Here is a 25,725-nt window from a genome sequence, read left to right on the forward strand (position 1 = left end):
AGAAGCACTTTCCAGACTATAGCACAGGGAGGGGGAACCCAAACAGAATCACTGAGTTGAAGAGATAGAAGTAAAAATCTGGGAATTGTGAAGTAGGTGGAATTTGCAGAACCGAGTAAAGAAGAGGAGAGAGCTATGCAGAAAGAACTCGAGAGCTATGGGAAGAGAACTCCACAAATCTACACTGGATACCTCTTTGACTGAATGCTGAGCTTCACATGAGTAGAGTAAGACTAAGGGCCAGACAAAAAACAACAATTCCCAGAGTTCACAGAGGGTTACAAAATGTTCAAGTTCTGACCAGAGAGATCATCAAACACCCAGGATATTCAATAGAAATCCAAGAGTTAAAAACAAGTCTCAAAAAGATGAAGCCGAACCACAAGTAACTTAACTGCCTGACAAAGCCCAACACTCTTTAAAGGAATAAAATAAAATTCAGACACTCAAAACACAACATTATAAGGTTAACCGTTCAAGAAAACATTCCTGACCTAAAAGAAGCAGAAAAAATGAGACCCATAATCACAAGAAAAATCAACGAGTGACAACAGATCCAGAAATATCAGATATGATGGAATTACCATACAAGGACTTTAAGTTATGAAGTGTTTCAGTTTCCCGGCCTGTAAAATCGGGACTACTATAACACTTACCTTCTACAGTTCTTATAAAGACCAAATGAGTTAATGACGGGGAAGCACCTAGAACAATGCCTGGCAGATACTAGGCCCTATATAAATGTTTGTTAAATAAGTAGATCTAATTTGAAAATAGGCCTTCTGATATTATTAGCCTTTTTCCTGATTTTTAAGTTACATACTAAATACATTTGTATCTAACGCACCATGGGTAAACTGAGAAAAAGTTCAGTTCTTCAAAAATAAAACTGTATCATGGAAGAGAGGTAAATATAGCGAATCATAGCTCACGCACCAGACCTCAGTGATACACAATACTTTTATAGTCTTATATTGAGTGTCCCACAGCTTTGAGGGGTACTAAGTTATTTCCAGTAAATTATCAAGGACACAAGTTTCCAAGGGAATAAACAAAAGTGGTAACTCTTAAGAAAGTAAGGCGTCTTGGAAATAGCATCAATGAAGCATCAAAGGTAAGCACATTAGAAAAACACAAAATATGTCAGCTTTGATGTACTTTAGAGATGAAGGAAAGTAAATCTAAACGAAAAGAAGGACTCAATGAAAACAGCACCAATAATAAGAGATGCCACAGAAATATAGCCAAGGTTTCAAAATAAAATCAAGATATTCATGCAATTAGGATAGAAGGAATCAAGAAAGTGCCCAAATTAAGTAACATAACTGGTGCACAAACGACATAAGGAGATCTTCAAGATAGATATTCATGAGAAATTACATGTTAACTGAATGAGACCAGTGCCTTACATTACAGTGTATGTGCTTTCCTTTCCAAAGTAAAGTCCCAACATCTCTCTACCTCCTTCAAGCAGCTTCTTAAAGTCACTTTCTCAGTGAGGCCTTTGCTGACACCCTATTATGTAACCCCACCCCATGATACTCTCATCCCCCTTCCCTGTTTTATTTTTCTCCACAGCACCTATCACCATCTAACAGATTTTACTTATTTATTTTCTTGTCTTCTCCTTAGAAGGTAAACTGGGGTTTGGATCTGTTTTTGTTTACTGCTCTATTCCCAAGAGTCTGGAACAGTGCCCAGCACATAGGAGATTCATCATGAATGAATACATGAACAATGGATCAATCAATCTAGCCATCCTAAGAGGGAGGAAGTGGATATACTACTATGTACTTATACTTTAAAGGGAGGTGGAAGGGGTACCAAGAGATTTTTTTAAATAATTTGTTCTAAATGTGAAGAATTGCAAGTATGTCACCTTTCTGGGAAAAAAAAAATCTTTAGAAATTAGTCGTCTATGAATGATTTTTTTAAAAATTAAAATCCCCAGAGGTAGATCTGGCAGCAGACTTTCCATTATAAGCCTAGTGTTAATACAGGGGTAACACTATTGTCATATAAACTGGGGAGCCCACAGTGTAGACAGGAAAAATAAATGAGACATCTTAAATAGACATTAGAAGGACTATAATAAAAGAAGGATTTCATATGTTCTATATTTCCAGATATTTACAACTTAGCATACTTATTAAATCTGAACACAAGTAACCAAGACAGAGAAAAATCAAATAGGAAAAACTTACTCAGCTGCAGTAAAAATGTGGGTGGAATTAACACATATGGCATTGATAGGACTATCATGGCCCTTCATCTCTCCGACTGGCACAAAAGTATCCATGTTCCAGAGTTTCAAAATGCCCCCTCTGCAGCCACTGAGCAAAACTGGGTGACCTGGCACCACTCCGAGGGCACACACCCAATCCTTATGTGCATTTGGAACTTGCTGAGAGAAAAAAAGAGAAATCAGCAGCTTACGGGGTGCCTTCCAAACAGACATTTTCACACCAAAATAAGTTATAAGCATTTTTTTAATATAAAACAATACTTGGAATACTGAATGGCCTGGAAACTGAAAAAATCATTTCCTTTGCAATCGCTCTTAGTGATTTAAAGAAATAAATCTGTAATTTTCTCCCCATTTTGCCTCACTAATTATCATCAGTTTTATCAGTATTAAAGGCCTATAATGTTAAAAATCTTTAGAATCTGAAAGACCTGGAAAGTGTACAGAATTTTTCAAACATCACCTTCTCTTCATAGGCACACCTTTCTCCAAAATGTACTGAATGTAAGTTTGAAAACTACAACTGAGTATGTGGACTATAAGAAATGCCTCATAAAATGACTGCCTCAAACCTTTGGTAGAGAACATAGAAGCCTTAAGCTTTTGTAGGAGACCAGAGCTAACCTATATATTTCATAATGAGCAAACAAGAATTATCATACTACATGACTATATTTTATGCATAAAGGTATTTATATGCACAACATAAAAGTCACAACATGAATGTATTTCTATAAAAGAAAAGCTTTGAATGCAATATACACAACTGTTGCCAAGCTTTTCCTATTAATATTCCTGCTACTTATTCATTTTGTTTTCAACTGGTTGCAAGCGGGAAATTGGTAGCAAGTGCAATACACACACACTCAGACACATATAAGGAAAAGCTTGAAAGTGAGAATAATTCCATCTGTTAACTAATTTTTTCTCCTGGGAATTAGGGAAAAACACCAATATTTGATTATATTGACACAACACTTCAACCCAACTATCATTCTGTAGGAAATGAGAGAATCACCAATTCTGGATGCATGAAAACACTCGCAGATGAGAAATCACTTACACTACTCTTGAGTTTAGCTAAACGTGGTACTCTATAGAATATGTGGACATAAAACAAACACAAAACAAAACGAGGAAGTGTAACTGCTCTGCTCCAAGACTGATTTTATTTCATGAACACATGCAAGGAGCAATCCCAGATCTTTCAACTCTTATCAGTGTCTATTCTCCTCTTATCTACAAGGGATTATTAAATGTTCAACATTGATTTCTCCTAATTAGGAACTCTAGTGGGTGATGATGAAACATTCCTTAAGAGGAAGCTCTGATTAATATTATTCCTAAACAGTAAAAATCTACATAGACGCTCTTCAAGTTCTTAAATAGACTACTAAGTGGCCTTCCATCCCATGAAAAGGTTTTGCATTACCTACCTGTAGAAGGTCTTTTTGCGCTAAGTCCCATTTCTTGATTCCATTGTCTCTGGACCCACTAAACAGGTTGTCCCCTTGTATGGTTAGTGCCTCGATGCCATCATAATGAGGGGGTTCAAAATTGTGTGTGGGACTCACAGTTCCAAGAGCTCCTTCAGTTACATCAAACATCTAAAAAAGGCAGAAAGAAAGCAGTCATCCTATTTAACTTAAATGTGTTCATTCATAAAACACATACACATGTATATTAATCAGACATGATTTGCTTTACTACGATATTTTACTAAGTTAAATAAATCAACCTGGTATGCATGACTCAGGGTGAATCTGAGCCCTATCCTCACACTATTTTTGCTTATGTGTCACATGCTTACACGTCTGTAGGCTTTTAAGAAAGGCAACCAATTTTTTAAGAAAGGCAAACCATGTATGAGTGTCCAAATGATATGTTCAATAATAAAAATACTACAAATCAATCCAGTTGAAATTCAAATAAATGAAATGATTGCTATTTAATTACCATTAGGTAGCTCTGCAATCCTGGTGGTCATCTCAAATTCCCCAAAGTTGCTATTCAAAACCTGTTCACTTTCCTCAGTTGCCCTCATCTCTTCCCGCCGATGCCCTTGTGCTTCCCTGAAAAGGCTACGTTGATCAAAAGTAAACTTTTTTGGACCTGCCCCTCCATTCCAAAGTTTTCTTTTTATCTTCAAAGTTTCTCTTCCCTTCCCTTCTTTTCTGATGCTAAAGCATCCTTACTTCTCCCCAAGGTTCACATCTTTGATCTGATTCTAACTCCTCCTCCCAGCTTCATCACTTGCCACCACTTTACTCTTCTCCTCACGCTTTCTCTCTCCACTGAGTCCATTTCCTAAGCATATAAACATGCTCAAATCTACTGGATACAAAAGCCTTGTCCTTTAACCATTCTATTTTCCAGTCACTAACCCCTTACTCACCTCTTAATCAAAGTTTCTGGAAACAGTACTTACACTTTTCCTCTCTCTCTTTCTTACTGTATCCTCTTTCTATTCCTATTGGTTCTTACAGGTATCTCCCAAGGCTGACTCCTGTCAACTTTTCTCTCCTTTGTCCATCTCATCCACCCTAAGTCCTTGAACCTCTGCTTCTCTTTGAATGGCTCCCAAACCTACATGTCTAGTCATAACTTATCTTGAGCTCTGGACTTGCCTTTCTAATGGCTTGCTGGCCTACATGAGAATGTCCTCTGTTAGTGTTTCAAAGTTAACATTTCCAGAATCAAACTATGCATCTTTCCTCATCTTATCTGCTAATTTCATAAAATCTGAAGACCATAATATGCTCAGTACAAAAGATGGTAACAATGAGACTTAAGCATTAGTTGGATGACTGAGCCAAAATTGTCAAATCCCCCCCAACCTATCTTCTATGAAAAAATGAGAATACATGATTGAATAAAATGATAAAATTGGGAACTATGAGTGAGGAAAAGATCAGGAAGAAAAAGCAAAGGCTAGAAATGGGAAAAAAGAAAACTGATTAAGAGAAAGAGGCCGTGGACGAGTCTGAATACTTCAAATGTATCATTTAATAGAAGAATATCATTCAACAACTTTATTATACACACTTTGATGTAATGATCCTTGGAGCCAGTGATGATTAGATCTTGTCCATTGGAAATCTGATCTACAGTAAGGCACATAACAGGGCCTAGGTGTCCCGTTAACTTTCCTGTAGATTGAAACCTTTAAAAAGAAAGAAAAATAATTTTCTTTGAAACTATTTCTTAGCATGCTGAGCCTAAGCCTCAACATAAATAATCTACATTCTTTGATAAAATTGTTCACTTGTGGGGGCCTGGTTGGTGGCGTAGTAGCTGGGGTTGGGGCTCTCTGCTTCAGTGGCCAGAGGTTCATGGGTTCAGATCCCAGGCTCAGACCTACACCACTCATCAAGCCATGCTGTGGCAGCAACCCACATACAAAAATGGAAGAAGATTGGTACAGATGTTAGCTCAGGGCCAGTCTTCCTCAAGCAAAAAGGGGAGGATAGGCAAAAGATGTTAGCTCAGGGCCAACCGTCTGCATCCAAAAAAAAAAACTGTTCACTGTTTAAAAAATTTTATCTCCACATCTTATGTAACTCTGTTCAAATTAGAGTGAAAAAAAATGGCCAAACTAACGTGTTCTATGATGGAAGTGGGAAGAATCTAAAGAAGTTATTCCAAATCTGACTAATGTCACTTAGGTAATAAACGAAAAGGCAGCAAAAGTCCCAAAACTCCAAATTAAGTACAGGTAAACCTTAATCTGCTACCTGTCCAAAAATGTGATAGACATGTATGACTGGTGTCATTAGGTCCAATTTGGAATTTGATTTAAACAACTAAGTCACGAATATAACTACAAAATCGATAACAATATAGAGAACGTAAGATTATTTTATTACACACACACAAATATTCTCACATATACACATATATGCACACATCATGTTTACACATGTAGACGCATATATACACACACACGTCTGTGCACACATATATGTGTGTATATGGACATCAGAAAATAGGTGGCCCATTTCATCAGTTATTATAAACATATGAAAATGACCAGGACATATATCTGTCTGACAGAAAAACGTCTGATGTCAATCATCAGGGGGTAACAATGAACCTTTGTTTCACAGTCCTACCTCAAATCAAGCTGCCAGAACACAAAGATGTATTTGGCTTCTGGGATATTACCGTTTCTCAAAAACTATTCTTAGTTACTTTGTTAGGACAAATCTATATTTAATCATGTTGCTGAAATCAATCAAGTTTCAAAGGATTTAACTTTTCAGCAAAATAAAAAGTGTAAAGATTTTCTAAAGCTGATATCTTTTCTCCCTTAAGTCATGATTTTGCATATCTTCTTCCATGGTGCTCCTAACAGTCACCTTTAGTATCTTCAAGAACAACCAAGTCCTCACTTCCTTTCTAATTTTCTTAAGCACTGTTTTCAATTTTCTACATTTTACTTCTAAAACAGTACTTAGGACTATGGTTCCTCTCTTTCTCTTTCATCTATTTATCTATAAATTATGTTTATTATACTTTCTCAGTCATGCATTAAAATGCTACAAGTTGTAACTAGTTATTCTCAAAGTTCTCCAACTAAAGATCCCTTTGATTTACCACTGAGAAATCCCTTCTAGACGGGAAGCAGCCTGTACTACCTGAATTGCAAACTTTATTCAGTACCCTGTAATTATCTACTTAATAGCCTTTATCCTCTATTATAAGACAAACTCTAAGAAGGTGGATACCACACTTGTCTTGCTCAGCCTTTATTCCCAGTACCTACCACAGCGCTGGGGGAGTGCCTGCGATAATTGATGTTGAATAAATATTTGTTAACTAATAAATGAATATTCTCTTACTGCCAAAATTTTAAGAACTAGAAAAGAAGCTAAAATCAACACTCAACTAAAGGATAAAAGCTCATACTTCATGGCAAGTAAAAATCAAATCAGGGGCTGGTCTGGTGGCACAGTGGTTAAGATCGAGGGCTCTGCTTCAGTGGCCCAGGGTTCGCAGGTTCAGATCCTGAGCATGCACCTACACACCGCTCATCAAGCCATGCTGTGGTGGCATCCCATATACAAAGTAGAGGAAGACTGGGATAGATGCTAGCTCAGGGACCCCCTTCCTCAAGCAAAAAGAGGAAGACTGGCAACAGATGTTAGATCAGAACCAATCTTCCTCATGCACACACACACACACACACAAAATCAAATCAAAGACATAATAATGCCTTAAACATTTCAATTTCTCAATCTTTTTTCTTTTTATCCACTTTATCTTCTTAATACTTCATCTTTTACATATATTTTATTTGATAGTCACAAAACCTTTGTGAGGATTTATGTCTACAGTAGTTAAGTTTATACATGGAAAAATTTGAGATGTAAGATGTTTAAATGATGTTGCAAACGGCAATTCTTTCAAAGGCACTAGTGAAACTAGGATAAGAATCTTGGTCTCTTCCTGGTAAACAACACAACTTGTAGACGAATATTAAGAGAAGCTTAGGTTTCAATTCTATTTTCTTTCATATACTTTTTTCCCCTCACAATGGGAATTAAAAGAAAGGAAGATTGAGAGTTTGCAAATGAGGACAGACGAGACATTTAGGAGTGTTAGGCTGAATAGAAAAGCCTATGGTTTTACATTAACTGCTGGGGTTATAAAAATTAGATTTCATATGCACTAATGTGTTATTAACGTCTGAAAGTTGTATTTGCCATAGAAAAGTATGTTTTCTTAAAAATTCTACCTTTTAAGATCCCACATTCTGACAGCATTTCCAGAAGCTGCGTAGAGGAAAGTCCCAGTTGGATTTAGTGCAATTTGATTGATCTGGTTCTCTCCAGAAGGAATAGCTACTGTCCGGCTGGTGCTTGCAGAACAAGCATCTCCAATGGTAACTTGACCTGAAGACCTTAACAGAAACAAAACAAAGCAAAAAAAGTCACATTTCTGCACATGAATTCAGCTTAGAATTCCTTGAATTCCTAGGAAACTGGCTCTAGACAACAAGATCTGTATCTTTCGGTCACCATATGCACAGAACCTAGGAAAGCACCTCACAGGCACATAGTTGACACTTATAAATGTTTGATGAATAAGTGAGTAAGTGAGGGAATAAAACAAGATGCCATGGCTTAAAATTCTTAATTTGAAAGTCTATTATAATGCTAGGAATTTAAGGCCCTGAATTAGGGATGACTAAAATATCATTCAGAAAAGATTAGATGACAAAGATAAAAAAACAACAAATGTTACAGTGCCACGAAGGACACTCATTTTCTTGCATCTTCCAGAAGTCCCCTGAGGGTGAAGCGTACCAATAATCCTTTCATCTATAAGATTTGTCCTTTTGAATTAAAGACACTAAGGGCTTTTAAAATTATTTTCAGTTTTTGTTCACTTTAACCCAATCATACATACATGGAGTATTTACTATGCACTAAAGACATAAATATAACATACTTCTATTTCCTCAGATAAATTCTAAATGGTAAATACATTTTTAAATTTTGAAACACTTTCTAGCTAACTTCTAAAATATCAAGTTATAATCAATAGAGAGTCAACTGGATTGGTAAATTTCTAACATAAAACACAGTGTTCTTTTTCTAAAAATTTCCCTCAAGAGACTTGTATTCAGTACAAGAAATAATTGGTAGTTCTCAAAATACAAATTAGCACTTAAAGGTTAATAATCCCTATTCTACGAATTAGTAAAAATTAGCCTTTCCTATGCTCTCTTATTTAAACCAACAGAGTTCATCTCAATTTTAACTACGTAAAACAGTTCATCAATCTTATGGCAAAAAGAATCATTCTGTGCTCTACAGTTTAATGACATATATGATAACACACAGAGAAAACAAACTCATTCTCCAATTGTCCAACAAAAACTGAAATTAGAAATTTGTGCTAACACCAAAGCAGTGTTCTAAAAAAGTTCTAAAGAAACCTCTTAATTACTCCATACCTGCTAATTAAAGGTTACAAGTACTTCTTAACTGACTACAATGGTGATTTCCGCCATTTTGCAAGGAGTGGTATTCACTTGAAGCAAGTAATGTAAATCATTTAACTACATCAAGTAATAAATACTGTGAAAATGTAATATCTGAGTATTTGGGAGGGAGAAAATATGAAACGTGTACTTAATACTTATAAGTACATATGAATTCAAATATAATTTATCCCCTCCTACTTAATACTAGGCTCTCTTATTTTCTCAATAGTTTTTTTTCCCTTATTTTATCTGTGTTATTTTCTTTTTTGTTTTCAGGAAGATTAGTCCTGAGCTAACCACCGCCAATCTTCCTCTTTTTGCTGAGGAAGACTGGCCCTGAGCTAACATCCATGCCCATCTTCTTCTGCTTTATATGTGGGAAGCCTACCACAGCATGGCTGTTGCCAAGTGGTGCCATGTCCACACCCGGGATCTGAACAGGCAAACCCCAGGCTGCCGAGAAGCGGCATGTGCGAACTTAACTGCTGTGCCAGCCCCTATCTGTGTTCTTATTGCAAACACTTTAACATCCTTTCGGAAGTAGACAGGTATAAATAAATAAAAATGCATTCATAGTCCTATCTTTTCTTAGATTTTGTAAACAAGAACTATTTACCCCTTACACTATTAGTCTTTAAGTTACTTACGTCAGCGTTCGAATGCACTTTGCTGAATCTCTGATATCCCACACCTTAATATAAGATGTTGACACAGTGAAGACCAGACTTGTATAATTACAGTATTTTACAGATACGACATTGTTGGGATGACCCCCCAGTGACATTATCTCCTGCCCAGTCACCAGATTCCACACTTTACAAGTACGATCTAAAACAAATAAAAAAAGAGGAAATACCGTCAACATGAACTAAAATAGGTTCTCTTGACAATAAAAATTATTTAAACAAGTTCTCTCCTATGAGAAGGAAATGAGATAAGGAAACAGTAATTATTCCATTAACCTGCAACAGGCATCCTAACCCCATCCTTGACCTTCTCCAGCAGGTTCAAGGGCAAAGGATCAGATGAAAGCCAGGATGTCTGGGGTACGCTTCACATCGCCCCTGAATCTAAAATGGCCGCCCCAAATCAGCCTCTTCAAAACATTCTACTTCAATCACACTCCTGCCTCCTCACAACACTCCACACTCATAAACACACACAGCTTTCTCTTCCAGGGGTCACTGATCGATGGCTTTTATTTTTGACTCAAAAACGTAATCATAAAACTATTCTAGTTTGTTTTTCTGACATGTTGAATATCTAATTATCCTGGAGAGATAAATTGAACTTGAATCATCAGAAAAGTGTATTTCACAGAGTAGATTTTTTAAGTGGGAACTGCTTGCCCTTGTTCACAATTCACAAGTCCTAGCTAGACTCTCATACTTCCCTCATAGACAATGAGCAACAAATGTTTGCTGATAAAACTGAGTCTTGTAACATCCCTAAATGCTGAGAAACTTTTACTAGCCCCTCAAATTCCTTCCTGTACATGTCTCCTTGATACCTTTCTAGCCTCACTGTCTACCACTTCTCTTACATATATTCTACTTTTCAAGTCAATTGGACTTAGTTTCCAAACATTCCCTACTTCTATCTCCATGTCTCTGCTTATGTTGTTCCATAATCTTGGTTATCAATCCCTATCTGTCAACATCCCAACCATCCTGTAAGGTTCATCCTAAACACCTCTTTATCAAAGCCTTCCTTATTTCTCACAGCTTGGCAAAGTCTCTCCCTTTTCTAAAACCCCAAAACTCTTAGTCAATAACTCTTCAAAGCATTCACAGTCAATTTCTAGTTGCCTGCCACTGCACCAATGGGGTTAAGAGTGAAGGCTGGGAGACGACTACACCCAGGTTTCCAATCCTGGCTCTTCTACTTACTAGCTAAGGTTGTCTAGGAAAATTATTTAATTTCTTGAATCCTCAGTTTCTTCATCTGTAAAATGAGGATGCAACATGTATCTCATTGAGGTTGTTGTTTGAGAATTAAATAAGACATAATTCGTACAGTGTCAATCATAGTCTCTGACATACGGTAAGTGCTCAAGAAATGACGGCTGCTTCTCAGCTTATTCTCTTTACTCTGTACACTGTAAGGGCCTTTTATAAAGTTGTATACAACCTGCATTACTGAGTTCAGGGCCTTGCGTGCCTTAGGTGCTCAGTTACTCAAGAGAGATGTCTTCGCTCAACATTCTAGTCACATAACATCGACAAAGGTTTTACTTTCTTCCCAACCATGCAATGATTTTGTATTTTACATAATTCAGGGTTGAACCAGATTATCTCTCAGATTCTTATGGGTCTTAAGCAGCTTGACTTTTTTCCCAAACTCTGTTAAAATGTAATCCTTTTTTAAAAAATTAAATATCCACGTGAAACAACTACTGGCACCTTTTGATCCAGTGAAGAGGAGATCATCAGTAGAGTCCACACAGAGCACAGCTTTTGTATGCCCTTCAGCTATGTGAATACACTGAAGTGGAGAAGATCTGATTCCTTTTGAAGCAGGAAATGGGTTGATTATGCCCCTGAGGTGTGGGGGAAAAACAAGATTTACTTCAGTAGCTGTATCATGAGACTAACTTAATTTTTTTCCCTGACTTTAAGAAGTCTTTCTAAGTAATTAGTAATAAAATCCAGACTGCTCTCTCATCTCTTTCTTAAGCAAAAGAACAGAGATAAAATATTAAATAGTAATACTGGTGATGGAGTGCATCAACTAATTAGGTAGCAGCTAGCAGCTGCATTCTGCAAAGAGCAAAGCTTATACATTTGGATTTTCTTATTAACAATCTCCTCTCTTCAAAGTTTAATGAAGCAATATTCGGAGCTGTTTGAGTGTAGTGAATTCTGACAAATAAGAAAGTACATAGACGATGGCTAACTGGAAGATATGACTGACATGCTGGAGTAGGACTCTATGTCAAACTCTTAATCTCAAAGAAGATTAAAGAAGAATGAGACTTTAAAAGAACAGTGAGGCTCTTTAGCGAGCTTTCTTACAAGTTTAATATTTCTGAAGTTTCTGCTTTATGCCACTGGCTATGTACTATGGAAATATAAAGTTGATCAAAACATTGTCCCTATCCTAAAGAAGTTTCAGACAGGATCTGAAATGGAATAATTGTGTCAGGAAGACTAAAGATGAGAGTGAATTAAGACATGATAAATATATGAGTCAGATGTATCTGCTCAGAGGAGGAAGAAAAATTATGTTGAAATGCATCCGTTATACCAAACAGATGGCATAATATTAGGACAAAGACAGGGATAAAACAAAACTGTTTCCATCTTCTTGATGAAAGAGAACAATCTTCAAGATGCAACGGGCAGAAATGATTAAGAAGAAATGCAAGCCCAAGATACGTTAGAACTGACAATGGAGCCTTATTCAATGAATTCAAGTATTTCTCTTTTTAAATCATTATATAGGGTTTTGAAAGTACATACTATTGTGGAGGCAAAACCCTGCTGGTACACTAAGAACATCAATAAAGGGGATAAAACATGTGGACCCAATTTTCCAAAAAGCAGAAAAAAAGGTGGATTTCAGAAATTACAGATGGATAAAACTTCTTGTTGAGTCTCATACTAAACAAATCATTATAAACACTTAAAAATAAATGCTCATCCAGTAAGAGAGAACATGAGCTCACTAATGTCATGGGGGAAGTTCTTTGTAGGGCTAATAGGCAGCAAATTAGGGGAACATCATATTCAAAAGATATGGTGACTCCAATAAGGTGCATGCATACAATAAGGCTTTCAAATGCTGTCTTTGTGGATGTGCTGGCTAAGTATGGAATTGCCTAGTAAGGTAGCTCCATTGGTGGCTGAAGAGCCACACCCAAAGAGTCAATGTTCCTGTCCAGCTGAAAGGAGGTTTTCAATATCTGAAGTCAATCTGTCCCCAGCACTAAAGACAGAGATGGCATGTTTATTAAACGGATATATTAAAGAGCTGGATACTGTATTCTATGGCCTAGAAAAATGACAAACAAAATTCATTTATTTTAAGTACACACTGAGCACTAAAATAATCACTGGATAAAATTTAAACATAAAATTTAAGTCTAAGAACAGAATGCTCAAGAAGGAAAGAGGCTTATTAGTAGCCTAGGTTTAAAAAGCTAAAGAGATTTGTTTACTGACTACAAGATCAATGGCTCAACAATTTATGGTTCCTGCAGTGACTTGTTCAATAGAAGCAAATATTTCAGGAGAAAGAAAGTAATAGAGCTACTACATTCTGCCAAAGCCACATCTGGAATGGGGTTGAGTTCTAGATGCCACATTTTAAGAGGAACATTGAAAAACTGGAGACTTTCCCAAACAGTGGAAACAGAATAAAGGATATGTAGACTACGTCATATAAGGAACAGATGATGAAACTAGAATTGCTGAGCTGATACAAGAACATTCACGGGTGGAAGGATGCAATAGTGCAGTTAAAGGGCTGAAGATTTAAAGAGCTGTCACATACACACAAAAAGATGTATTGGATTAATTCTGGTATAGCTCCAGAGGGCTGATGAAAGACCAATGAATAGAAATTTAAAGGAGGTTAATTTAGGCTCAGGAAAAATATCCAACTTTATTTTTAAGGTCTGGTTATAATGATTTCAAAAAGTGAAAGGAGTTCTTCATCACTAGAAATGATACTAGGAATTGTCATCACTGGATGTATAAGTACACAGTTTAATACTATCATTTGCATACATGTGTCAATTTGAGATTCTTGAAATTAGTGCTCAGTAACTTGTTTGTAATCTAAGAATTTAACCAGATTACAACTGAAATGGGAGCAAAACCTCCTCAAAAGTCTGAATCTGCCATTTTGAAATCCTGTTAAGGTGAGGTTCATAGCTATGAACTGAAACCATCAAATTATAACTATTGCTTCAAATGCTGAACAGGTACATCTGATGCAGAGTCAATTACTACTGTTACTTCTCAAACAGAAAACACATATGTATATATAGTCCAAAAAGCTGTACCCTTGGTTATATAATACTATGTCTCCAAAAGAGGTCCTTCCTTCAGATTACCAGCTTTATCCTAAGAATGTATCAAATGCTCCCTGGTGATATAACATCCAACACAATTCTGTCATGTCAAAGGTTGTAATATTACAAAAGTAAATATTTGCATCCAGTGACTTATGTATGGCACAGTTGTGGACAGCCAGATGCCTCTTTTTCATTCTTATGTTTTAATATCATTGATTATTCAGACTACTGAAGAAAACTCATCTCAACATTAAACATAGCATTTTATTAATTAGATGCTGAAAAATGCTCTCAAATATCCAGAGCATTAGGGTTAATATTTTATAGAGATTACCTTATACCAAAGATAACAGAAAAACTATAGAAATTAGAAACATACATCTGTGGTATTTCTTTCTCTATTAAAATTAATCTCTGTATATTCTAAAATATAGAAAACAACTTTAAAATGGTTTCTTTAAATTAGGGTTAAATATCGCAAACTTGTACAACAGACCTAATCTGAAAGTAAAACAAAGTTTATTTTTGTTCCATGCAAACAGTAAAGTTTTGTAATACTATGAATCAGATTCATTTCCTCTCCCTCCCCCGGCCTACCTTCTGGAGGATCTACTGATGATCAGCAAGATGGCCATAAAACAGGGGAAACAAGACGAAAGAGAGAGGAGACAAAATGATAAGTGGGAAGAGGAAATGATAAAGAGGAAGAGAGAGAAATTAAGAGTCCAAAAAAAATCCATAACATGAAATTCTGCAACACAGTTATTTTAAGAACATCACCTATCAGTGAAAAATATTTATTATTTTTTTTAAAAAGCTCCTTTACTTTCCATTCTTTCTAATTTTTAGGTACCAAAGCATCCTTTTTTTCTTCCTAGCATACTGTTTTTCATCACAAAATCTGCCATAAACTTTTTATTTAAAATTGCTAACCCAACAAGAAAGAATACTTTATTCACCTCCCACACTTTGAGGGATTTGAAATACTTAATTGTTGAGAAGCAAATTGTCTTGAAATCAATATTCAAAGAACTTAGTTTCTTTTATAGAAAAGATTTAGATTACAAACAGAAAAACAAGTATCATGACTTTTTAAATTATTATACAAAGAATTTGCCACTACTTTGTCTAAAAGATATAACACAAAAATATATTAAAATTAATATGTTTAAAAATATTAGTGCATTTATATGGTTTCCAATAAGTTATGCATGCAAGAAAAATGAGACTTGCTTAGAGTTTCTAGGAAGGCACTTTAGAACATCAATGAAATGCCAGAATGTAGAAAAGATAGAAAGAAAGTACCTGTGTACCTCCGACAGAGAGGAATCACTTTCATCAGACCTACAGTGAAAGAGTTAGAATTATGAGGAGAAAGAATACAGAGGTCAACAGGTAAAGACACTAAGATTGAAGTGAAAATTAACAGTATGAATAATAGAAATATAGCGAACATTTCCTTTACAGTGCTGTTTTTCTATTTGTACTGGATATCAGCAAGTTCAATGCACACCTAAATCAGGTAAAATATTGGATTCTTATGTGTTCTGCCAGGACACTGGGGAAAAAACTTTCTATTACTGACCCATAGAACCTATCTATCCTCAGCTCTAAAATTTAGGCCCTGAAGAGGAAAATTATCAAGTAAGTGAAATACATCACTTCAAAATTCTTCCTATTTAATTAGAGTAGTACTAGAAAAATTTTCCATTTCAGTAACTATCAATGAATTTTATTCATCTTGATAATTACTTTAGACTTACACTCTAATGTGGAAATTGAACAAATACATTATATGTTTGCATGGAAATCAAATCACTCAAAATTTAATAACCTTTTATTTTTAACTTATCTCAAAAATATGAAGTTTTTCTGACTAGGAAGTCCCTCAGTAACAGTTGGGGGATTTTAGTGGGATTTTAAAAATAGGCGAGCCACTCTTATCAGCCCTACCCTGAAACCTCCAAGGCTGGCAATGAGTCTGGTTATTATGAAAATCTGTTTAGCTTGTATAGTAGGCTTGAGGAAAATGAGGATAGAGTGTGTGCTGGCATGAAATATAACCAGAAACAATGTGTAGGATCTACTTCCAGTTGGCGAAATATGCTAGTCTCAAAAAGGAGCCCCAAAGAAAGTGATTCAAAGGTAGGTGAGTTTTTTTAAAGGATAGTTAGTTATTCTAAGTTTTAGCTTACGGAGATGACAACAGAGTCAAATTATTGGTAGCTCATAAAATACTTTAGTTAAAAAAAATGGAACTATGACTACATTGTCAAGATTATCAAAAGACTGGCAGAAAGTTTTATATCTGTGAATGCAAAGTAGACAAACATTCTATGTATCTATTGAAAAACAGACTTCCCAAGACATTCCTAATTTTCCTCTACTCTTCTCTTAATTAAATGAGAAACATGATTTAATAATATGTCTCTTTCCAATTACACAATATTTACCTATCTAGATCAATTTAAAGAACAAGTCATCTACTGATGAAACTATATTAAAATCTAATCAAGAATTTTATCAATAAATCAAGTAGATTAAAAACTGATTCAAAATGATGGTGCATTTCTCTAAGTCTACAGAGCCATTTAGCGTGATCTAAATATGCCAGACAGAGCTTAAACAACATCCTACAAATTTCAGAAATCAGTGATCTATACAGGGAGATTATAGCACAGAAAACAAATAATTGGGGTGGGAGACTGGATATCAAGTACATACATCCACAATGTTATCATTCAAAATCAAAGCAGACAAGTCAGAGTTAATAAATACCTTATGGCAGCATTGTTAGTATTGAATTCTTGCAAGAGAGATTCTGGCTCAATGTGGGAATACTTTTTCACTTCAAATTTAATAAAAATTATATTTTCCACACCACTCCAACTTCTCTATCCCCACAACCCACCCTCAGTCCTACCATCTCCACCCATAAAGGTACTCTTTTATTCCAAGAACACAACTACTGACGTTTTGTGGTAGATTTGTGTAGAAAAAGCAAATGATAATAACATGTTACACATATAACAAAGATCTTTATAAGCTGTTATACCCACCAAAGGTAAAATAATTTGCCTCTTTCCAACTGAGGCTATCTGGATTAGAGGCTTTTGTGGGCTCATAGAAGCTGAAGAATCCCAAGAAATTTAAACTTCAAGTGATCTCAAAGGTATTTCAATTCTAACACTTGTAAAAGAAAAGGCAAGACAAGTGCTGAAAGTATAGCAATGCAAATCTATAACAGGGAATAATGTTCAGCAGGAAAATAATTTTCTTCAATTTCATCTATATGGTTCATTTCCCATTGGAAAAACACATAAAATATTGCAAGAGCTCACAAGTCGGATTCCATCTCCCACACAAAGAGATGGCTAAATGTTTTCTACAGACTGTATTGAAAGGTTCAAAATATTGTAATAAATAGTTGGGGCTCTTTTCCATCATGACTTACTTATCCTGCTGAACTGATGTGTTTCCCTGAGAAACAGTAAGACGATTAAAAACATTCAGTTCATTACGGGGCCGGCTTGGTGGGGAAGAAGGAGGTGAAAGACTAGCCTCTGAGGTTCCAGAATCTGAGCTACAAGAAAAAAGAACATTAAACACGTGGCTTTAATGGGTTATAATTTGTTAGGAATGTTATAAGAAACATGCTTTTTTTAAAAAAAGCTTTTCATTAGAGAATTCCTTCCCTCCCTTCCTTCCTCACTTCCTTTTTTGTAAGTTAAAATGCACTCTGAACAATTTAATTTAAAAAAATTTTTTCCACTGGATTTTGTTACATTGGCCACAAGATGGCACTAAAGAAAAAGCTCCATCTGCTGAAATGCAAAGTCAGTCTAAATAAAGCGAGCCAAATCTAAAATTACACAATTTTAGAACGGAGACCAAGTTGCTCACTTTACAGATGAGGATACAGACCTAGAGAGTTGAAGAAGGATTTGCCTATTCAATTGATTCATTTATTTATTTTTAAATTACTTATTTGCTCCATCCCCCATCTCCTAATTATTCTTGAGACATTCAATCCAGTAGAAGCAGACCAATTACATCTTTAAATACAGGAAGCAAGATGATCAGAAGGATAATTTCTACGACTTTCAAGTCAGCTAAACTAGTAGTCAAAGTAGAGAGTGTGCATGTTGATAGACGGGAGGGGGATGGTACAAGATTGTCGTCTTAGGAAAGAAAATACATGAAAACTGCTTTTTATATTAAAAAAATTAGCTTTACCAATATTCCAACGTGGATTGGCATTGATACTCTTACTCAAGGCCATGGCAAAGATCCAAGGGACGAGAGGGTGAGCCACAGGGTAGAAGGGGGCCAGTGGTTCTAACCCACTCATTCAACTTTCTGCATGCTGCAGTGTTGCAACTTAAAAATGCCCAGTTAAGTGGATCATTAGATTATGTATTGTCAAGTAAACTAACCCTCACAAAACACATAAATGGCCTTTAAAAGATTGCAGAAAAATAAAATTGAAGATAGTATCACTATAAACAAAAAAGAACAGCAAGAAATGGCAAAATTGATATACCCTCTAATATACTATTTTTTGGTCAACCACTTTAAAGTGGTTAAGTCAATATCAGTTTTATCAGCTGACAGTCAAAATTAATTTCGAATTTTTCTAGAAGATTATTTGAAGTTTAGATTTAATAAGCCTCTTCTCAAACATATATTAACTCTTACAATGATATACACAAATAATTGAATATAAAAAAGAATCCAGGGTCAGGGAGAAGTGCTCGAGTATTTTTATAGGTATGTGTGTGACCAAGAAAGTTAGAAGACCACCTAGCCAAGCCAACGGCTGACGTGACTGTCTTCCTCAGTCAGATCAGTCACAACCACAGAGCCAGCATAAATCTGGAGAATAATTTCATTACTGTCCTTTAGCATCTGAGGGCAGCAGACACTGGACACAATCTGGTAGATAAAAAGCATGAGTAACTTACTGTTTTTGTTCCTTGGCTTTTGATTTTTCTGCTTTCTCATATGCCTTTCTCCTGGTTATAGGGGAAGGTTCTGGTAGTTTTTTTTCTGATAGAGATGATTGTCTGGAACTAAAATAGAAAAAGACTCTATCATCATCTAATTTTAAATATATACATATAATTTTGTTTGGCAGATATTCAGCCTAAAATTTTTCATAGATTAATAACTGGAACTTGAAAAAGATCACTTGGGAACAAAAAGTAAAACTAAGGATAGGAAAATATTACATGAGTTATTTTCAGTTAATGGAAGCTTGACAACTATGTATCTAATTTTTAAACTGGCGATCATCAAATATATGCAAATCAATTATCTTTGAACATAAAATCAATGCTATACTGCCAAATAGCTAACATAAATATTTTACTTTAAATGTAAGTGTTTAAGTTTGATTAGAATTGCTTCACTTGAAGAAAAATTGTCTTTATAATTTTTCAAGAACAAAAATATTAGGATATCATAATGTGAGAAACAATGAGATTTAATGAATTATATTAGACATAGTCACAAAACAGTACTCTAGGTAATCACAAAAAAAAAACCTATGCAATTATTTTACTTAACTAATATTTAGCTATATACATTTTTGTAATAAAAATATTCTTATTATAAATTTTAAATGTTGCATAGTGGCTATGTAATTAACATTTAAAACTATGATTTCTGTGTACAGTGGTATAATGAATTTTAATTGAAAAAATGAATTTTTACTATCCTTGACTAGTTATATTAAAAAGAATAAGGTGGGGGGCCGGCGCCATGGTATAGTGGTTAAGTTCAGTGCCAGGGTTCGTGGGTTTGAACCTATGCCACTCATCTGTCAGGCTGAGTTGGCAACCCACATACAAAAAATAGAGGAAGACTGGCACAGATGCTATCTCTGGGCTAATCTTCCCGAAGCAAAAAAAGAGGAAGATTGGCAACAGATGTTAGCTCAGGGTGAGTCTTCCTCACAAAAAAAAAACCACTTAGGAATTAGAAAGCAAGATCCCCAGAATGAACTTAACACGATTCCTATTTAACAGTGAAAACTAAATATAATTAAACTTTGTGTGTCTAATTTTTCTAGTCAGAGGAAATTTCATTTTAGAAATTCCGCATCATTTGAATCATAAGGGCCACCTGAGTGAATTGTTTTACTGCATGCAATAAAAGTCATGCAGTAACAGCTTATAAGAGTTACTGTACCAAGCACATGGCCAACACTTTAACTTGTACAGAATTACACAAGTATCTAAATTTATGAAAACTTGAAAATAAATCATGCATAGAGACAGAGTCCAAAAGATATTTTCTACAACCTGTTATAAAGGATACATTTTAAAAACTAAAAAAAGGCAAAAAGAAGGTATTACCTGAATCTGGATTCCAGGCCATAGATTTAGTCTTGAAGTTCCAAAAGCCTCTATCCATCTGACAGACTAAATGCTGAACACATGCAGGTTCCTAAAATCTGTTCTCAGTTCTCTATCACTACCTTCACCCAAAGCATTTCCTCTACTGTCATCTTATCAAAAAAGCACTGAAGCCATAAGGTATACTGGTTAGCAATCTCTCACAGCAAATCCAATAGTTAATTACACAGGCCACCTCAAGCACATGCAAGAAAGTTCTGTCATCATCAAAACTAATTTTGGAACTAAAAGTAGCAGTTGGGCTTACTGAATGCAAGACAATGGAAATGTCTTCCTAAAATGAAGAAAATTATGGGGAGTAGAGATACTCAAGGTGAGAAGTCTGTCATATTTTACTATTTGCAGAGTCTTATAGAGCATGCTGCTTTTTTGTCAATATTTCTCAATGCAGTGATATATTCATCCCATAAATCATTTGCAAGATTGTATGTGAGGGTTAGTTTGAAAAATGTCATTAAAAATCTTTACCAATGAATGATCTAATTTTAATATAACTATCAAAACACACATACACACACAAAGTACACAAACACACACACACTGGCCTGTGTAGGGAAATCTTTCTTTGTTTTCAAGATAATAATGGAAAAATTTTAAATAACATTTGTTTTGAATAGAATGCTTTTTGTTCGGATTTTCATAGATGCAAGAGAGAAATATTCCCTCCTTCAAATCCTTAATAATACCAATAAAAATACTTTGGGCACACACTCATCCCAGACATGCAATGTGCTTCAAGGCAAAGAATTAGGAAAGCTCAAAATGTATTAAGTTTGTCATGGATATATCTTTTTTCTTTAAAAGGGTCACCAAACGCATATTATCCTGACCAGGCTCTTAGAACTGGGACATACAAATTTTAGAGCAAATTTAAGAGTCTTTTAAGCTTCTGCTTTATATAACGGTTTTATAGGTATAACTTTAACCTAATTTAGGTGTTTCTAAATAAATTTTGTCTGTAATTCATAACTTAGCCTTTATAAAAATTATAACCCTTAAGAAAGACCCTAAAACTGAGAAACAAGACAATTCAATTCAACAAAGAACATCTCCTCTTAAATGATTTCAAATGTCCAAAACATTAGGTGAGACAATACCTAACAGAAATTACTTTGAAAACCAGAGATCTTATTTACATAAAGTTTTATAAATAGAAGTAAGAAATTAGCAACATGCATATTAAACAAAAAAAAGAAAAGCCATAAGAAAGGAAGTTAGTGTAGCTGGGCCAGACTTACATGCTGCCTATCTTAGAAGGAAAGCCAGATGGGGGAGGGAGCTCTTTTTCCCTAGCAGAAGTACCACTTGTCTCTGTATTCATTCCAATCTCTTGCCCTTCTGCAACAGGTGTAAGAGGGCCAGGCAAGGAGGCATCTCCTGTACTAGTGTCTGAAGCTAGTTCACTGCTATCTGCATACAGCAATTCCATTTGAGTGGTGGTTCTCCTTCGGGCCTAGTCAGAGAATGGAAGGAAAAGCAATCAGGAGCAAACTTTCGCAGAGAAGATGATTAGGGAATAGAGATTTAATATTAGTGTGAAACAGGTAAAAACATTTAGCGTGTCTTTTCCTAGCAAGTGTGTCAAACATAGCATGTAAGAAAGTGACAGGCCAGAGCTATAGCCAGATAAGACCTTTAGAGTCCATAATAACAGCTGACATTTGGATTGAACTTACTATATGCTAGGCATTGCTGTAAACACTTTATTATATTAGCATGTACTATCATGAATCCAAATTCACAAATGAGGAAACTGAGGCACAGAGAAGCTAAATAATTTGCCCAAAGTCACACAGCTAGTAAGTGGCGCAGCCAGATTCAAAACCAGGCAATTTGCCTCCAATATGACTGTGCTATCCTGCCAGCTCCTTCAACATATAATTTTTTTAAAAAAAGAAAGAAAGAAGAAAGAAATTAAACCAAAAGACAATTGCAGGGAAGCTCAGCTAAATTCTGATTTTCCCATGCTTCGATGCTTTAATATCAAGCTTCATTTCATTTTAAGTTTTATAGTAATATCAATTTTCACATCTGTATGTCAGATTTGCGATCCTTCTTCCCTGTTGCCTTAACTGTGTGTTTAATCTGTCTGCTGGATAATTCAGCAGCAGCCTGCACCTGCTTTTGGCAGGATGGCGAGGAAGGTGAAGCTTATTCTCCTAGAATCTAAACTCATTAGACACTCCCTTCCTAACCCTTGAACACCAAGTGACTACCCTGTTGTTGCAGACTTGTTACCATCACTAAGGTATTAACAAATAATCAAGGTGTTTACCTGAATATAAGCCACTGAAGGGCAGGCACCCTGTTTTATTCAATTTTATATCCCTCACACTTAACACAACGCTGGTACACACCTATTTAAAATATATAGTCAACTTCATTTTTTCAGTGAGGAAAAAGAAATGATGTGAGATCCTTTTAGGCATCTTTGCAGTTCAAAAGGAGTAGGTAGCACTTTTGGAAAGGGAAAGCACTGTAGCCTGTTTTCCAGACTCTCAATTGTCTCCACCGCCAATGGCCCATGGCAGAGAGGAATCGTTTCCTTGGGAATTCCCATCCACAGTGGTTCTTTCAGGAAATGACCTTTAGGCCACCCCTTTTCATCTCTCTCTGGTGTCTAACAAGGGCATGAATAACAGGCTTTCACAGGCCTGAAAGATGAAAGTTACCTTAAGAGATTCTCTCTTCCACTTAAGACTGGATCCAAACTATACTAGAATGTTTTCTTTGAATTTTGGTAACTTCTTCTTGGTCACTTAGAATAATAAAACAGAAACCACATGTTGCCAAGCCAGTAGCCCAAGGACCATATGTAGAGCCTAGAGATGTTTTTTGACTGGCTTGCCCAGTATTTTAAAGATCAGAAATTCCATATAAAAATTGACATTTAAAGCTTCTCTTGAAAAACTAGGGGATGTGGTAGGCTTAGGCCCATACTCCATCAAGGCAAAAGTGAGCAAGAGGCGAGTAGAGGCTATTTGCTTTAGATGGGGTATGCTCTTTTCGTGTAATCATATGACCTCTACTCATTATATTACACCCAGTCGAATTACCTATTTACATCACTTGACTAACCACTGTGGGCCTTAAATCCATCCTGGCCATTTGCACAGTATTATTATTTCAAGTTCTGATTCTATCCATTCCTTCAACAAATATTTACTAAGCACTGCAAGAATTCTTTGTTTTCAAACATCTTAAGATGGTTAGTTAATTCATCTAGTATAAAATGCTATCAACACGCAGTCTGATATGTACCATGTGTATTTTACACATTTACAGCGTGTATCATTTACATTTTTTTAAAAATTCTACAAATACACATTATAGCCTCATTAATTTTTAATACATGATGATTAAAAGTTGTCATATAATTCAAACCACCTCAGGAAACTAGATAAAAAAATAAATAAGAAACACATAAGAACATACTAGAATGTTAAAATTTCAAATATTTCTGTCAAGCTGAATGATTTATATTGTATGCCACAATAGGGTCTACCATTTAGTCAACAACAGCTTTTAAGAATTGGGCTCCACAATCATATTTTATCTAGTGGTAAAAATACAAGAATACAGTAAAGTATAAGTTCCATGAAGGAGAAATTTTTCAATATAAATTTTTTTCAAGGGGAATATGATAAAGAACTAGATTTCTTACAAATGGACACTTTAGTAAAAGCATTGCCTGCTCGCTAACCTGTTAAGAGTCAAGCCTGAGACCTATGTGTTTAAGAGTGATAACAAAAAACAGTGGAAAGAATGTTTACCTGGTATTTTCAATTCTCCTTACCTTGCTTTTAGGTTTCACTTCACCACAAAGCTTCATAAGGTCTGAAGACAGTGTGCTATATGCAAATAAATAATTAATCACAAGATTAAAAAGGACCTTATTATAGAAAACGGTACATCCTCTAAGTTTACAACTTTGGAAAAAAAATGTATATGCCTCTGGAAAATACAGAAAGACAATACTTAAAATCACAATGAAGTAATTAAAAAATAATTCATTTTCCTTCTTTAAATATCCCAATATTTTTGTTTTAAAATTTGTGATGGTTAAGCATGACTTAGTTTGGTTTCCATATTACTGTTTCTAGGGCCAATCACTTAGCCAAAAAATTCAAAATTATTTCTGTTTTATGGTAATTGTTTGATGCAACAAGATAAAAGTATTAAAGATATTATAGAAACAAGTCAAATCTATTAAATTTTTAAAGCCTGTCTTACCTTCCTTCTGATCCTGGGCTGTGCAAAGGTGCATCTTCATCAGTACTATCCTCTACGCTTTCTAAAAAAAGGTCCAAATGTAAGTATTATCCACATGTCACAATTTGAATGATGACAGCAATCCCTATGCTACAATAAACACCAGCCCAAAGTCTCAATACGGGCACTTTGGTTTCAGTAACTGAATCGAAATAGAAATGTAGAAAAATATTTCTAAGAAACTCTTTTGATTATATGTCCTAGGATGAGAACAAACATGTTTAGAACAGGAAAACCACAAATTTGAATGATAGAATAGCATTCATAGGATAGAAATGAGATCTTGTATTTATCAGAGTATGTATAATTATATATATTTTTTCAGAGTATGTATTTATCCCATACCATTGAAACATATGAAAACCCAGAGTAAATAAAATACAAGATTAAAATAAATGCTGCCTGAGCTCCCTTTAATGTACTCAGTCAACTGTGAAAACTATGTAAGTGTAAACATACTTGTTATACTCTATCAGTATATCAACTTAAATATTTTCCTCTATTTTCATTTTTGTTTTCAAGTAGAGAGAGAATGTGTGTGTGAAGGAATTCAGAAACCACACATCCGCATGCAGCTCATTCACGTGTACATAAAAGATGAAAACAATAGGTTTGCATGCAACGGTTTTGTAAATGAATACAAATAAACCACTGCTATTTCAGAACGACTGTAACAAACTAGAAAAAAGAGGCGAAAAAGCAAACATATAAAACTAGTAGGAAGTCAGTAAACAAAACGGCCACTGAAAGTAAACTATTTAAAATGTCAGTGAGTGCC

At 35.2% G+C, this 25,725-nt stretch overlaps 1 protein-coding gene across 13 annotated transcripts in view; it reads right to left on the reverse strand.

The window, feature by feature from the left end:
• Positions 1-25,725, reverse strand: part of KIF21A (kinesin family member 21A) — a 147,832-nt gene that overhangs the window by 3,894 nt on the left and 118,213 nt on the right. For 5 of the 13 annotated variants that reach the window (XM_044775321.2, XM_044775318.2, XM_044775317.2 and 2 more), the window contains 13 exons: positions 24,909-24,969; positions 24,472-24,526; positions 21,914-22,128; positions 19,221-19,328; positions 17,711-17,839; positions 15,562-15,600; positions 14,854-14,868; positions 11,639-11,775; positions 9,884-10,064; positions 7,983-8,147; positions 5,291-5,408; positions 3,682-3,852; positions 2,205-2,404 (listed from right to left, as the gene is read on the reverse strand). In XM_044775321.2, the coding sequence (XP_044631256.1) occupies positions 2,205-2,404; positions 3,682-3,852; positions 5,291-5,408; positions 7,983-8,147; positions 9,884-10,064; positions 11,639-11,775; positions 14,854-14,868; positions 15,562-15,600; positions 17,711-17,839; positions 19,221-19,328; positions 21,914-22,128; positions 24,472-24,526; positions 24,909-24,969 (1,594 nt within the window). The remainder of the gene's footprint in view (positions 1-2,204; positions 2,405-3,681; positions 3,853-5,290; positions 5,409-7,982; positions 8,148-9,883; positions 10,065-11,638; positions 11,776-14,853; positions 14,869-15,561; positions 15,601-17,710; positions 17,840-19,220; positions 19,329-21,913; positions 22,129-24,471; positions 24,527-24,908; positions 24,970-25,725) is intronic. The other 8 variants (XM_044775322.2, XM_044775328.2, XM_070494029.1 and 5 more) reach the window with 4 other exon arrangements.

The sequence above is a fragment of the Equus asinus genome, chromosome 22, assembly GCF_041296235.1.
Source record: "Equus asinus isolate D_3611 breed Donkey chromosome 22, EquAss-T2T_v2, whole genome shotgun sequence".
Lineage (NCBI taxonomy): Eukaryota > Metazoa > Chordata > Mammalia > Perissodactyla > Equidae > Equus > Equus asinus.